The 1,677-nt window shown below is 64.0% G+C and overlaps 1 protein-coding gene across 1 annotated transcript; it reads right to left on the bottom strand.

Moving 5' to 3' along the window:
• Positions 1-225: 225 nt before the first annotated feature.
• LOC104413115 (hydroxyacylglutathione hydrolase-like protein) lies at positions 226-1,472 on the bottom strand (the record flags this gene model as incomplete). The annotated part of the gene is given in 5 exon segments (XM_010024032.1): positions 226-384; positions 702-788; positions 875-976; positions 1,143-1,246; positions 1,364-1,472. Coding segments are annotated over 5 exon segments (561 nt in total), but the record flags the coding sequence as incomplete, so codon positions are not given.
• Positions 1,473-1,677: the final 205 nt, after the last annotated feature.

Here is a 1,677-nt window from a genome sequence, read left to right as displayed (position 1 = left end):
CCAGAGCCCCCCCTGACCCTCCACCAGCAGCCGCAGCCTCGCTGAAGGCACCCACGGGGACCAGGGTAACCAAGCCCGGCGCTGGAGGGAGCGCAGCAGCCTCACAACAAGCAGGTTGAAGACAGAATCCACTTCCCAAGTGCCAAGTCTTACGGGAGCAAGAGCCGGATGGACACGGCCCAGGAGAAGCCCCCACCAGGATGGGGACAGTGGCGCCACGGCTGCTCACTTCTTCTCCAGGAAGGGGCTGAAGAGCCCCCAGTCAAAGGCGAGCATGGCCGGAGGGTTGGGCCGCTCCTTGGGCTTCTTGAAGTTGTCCTTCTCGGTGCGGAGGGTCCTCAGCACCTCCACCGGGTCCGTCTTGCCCGTGAACTTCTGCACGGGCTCTTCAGATGTCACGGGGGGCGGGGGGGGGGGGGGGGGGGCCCCTCCTCCCTGATGGGACCCCAACACACGCGGGGATGGACAAGGGGGGGTCACATTCTTGTGCTGGGGTTGCTGGGTGGGGGACACAGGGCCCATCTGCGGTACCCCACGGTGTGCAGTGCAGGACCCCACACCCAGGCACCTCCCTTCCCTCGGGGCTTGGATTTGCCACCGGCCGCCGAAGCCACTGGGAGAAGGGATGGCACTGGAGGGAAAAGGGGAGCAGAGCGTGGGGCAGGACCAGTTTGGGGCTGCCCTGCAGTGGGGGCCGTCACTGCTTACGTGACCCGCAGGAAGGGGTTGTAGAGGAACTCCTCCTGCAGCGTGGAGGGCACCGTGGGCAAGTCCTCGTCATCCCGCTGCTGCGGAGGAACCAGAGACATCCGAGAGCCCAACATCAGCCAGCACCCCCCTTCCCACCCCACCCCAGTGGGGCACAGCCGCTTACTTTGGCCCACGCGAGCTTCTTCTTCACTATTTCATTCTCTGGTTCCACTTTCAAGGCAAACTTGAGGTTCCGGACGGTGTATTCGTGGCCACAGAACACCTTCTGCAACGCCAGCGGGAAGCACCCGGCATCAAACGTGCTCCTGGTGCTGGATCTGGCACCCACCCAGGTCCCACTGCAGCCCCAGGGACGGGCAGTGCTGGCCTCAAGCCCTCTCCTCCTTTTGGGCTTCCTTTCCCAGGCTGTAGCTGCGATGCGGGGCACTCACCGTCTCCTTTGGCAGATCCCCGAGGATTTGGGTGAGGTTGGTGAACATCTGCTCTGCTGTTCCCTCGAAGAACTTCCCGGAGCCTCCCACAAACAGGGTGTCACCTGCAGGGAATGGGGTGTGGACACGGAGGGGATCCTGGTCCTGCTCCCAGGGATGGGGTGCCCGGCAAGGGGGACAGGCCCGTGTGCCCATGGGATGCTTGTCACGGGGTGTGATACCTGAGAACAGAGCTGGAGCATCCGGGGAGCCGTCCTCCCACATGAAGTAGCACATGTGGCCCGAGGTGTGGCAGGGGGTGAAGAGGCACCTCACCCGGATGGCCCCAAACTGCGGGGGGACAGGGTCAGGACCACGCTGGTGTCACCCTGACATGCAGCCAGACACCCCTAAAGCCCCACAGCATCACCCACCCGGGGCTCAGTGGGTCACACGTGTGCTGGGGACACTGGTTTGAGCGAGACCCGTATCGCACGTGTCTGCTCTGATGGTGTTCCAGGAGAGGCTTCAGTCCCCCACTGCAATCCCAAAGGGG

The sequence above is a fragment of the Nestor notabilis genome, unplaced genomic scaffold (genome assembly GCF_000696875.1).
Source record: "Nestor notabilis isolate BGI_N333 unplaced genomic scaffold, ASM69687v1 scaffold12931, whole genome shotgun sequence".
Taxonomy (NCBI): domain Eukaryota; kingdom Metazoa; phylum Chordata; class Aves; order Psittaciformes; family Psittacidae; genus Nestor; species Nestor notabilis.
This window is presented reverse-complemented; position numbering and strand designations above follow the sequence as displayed.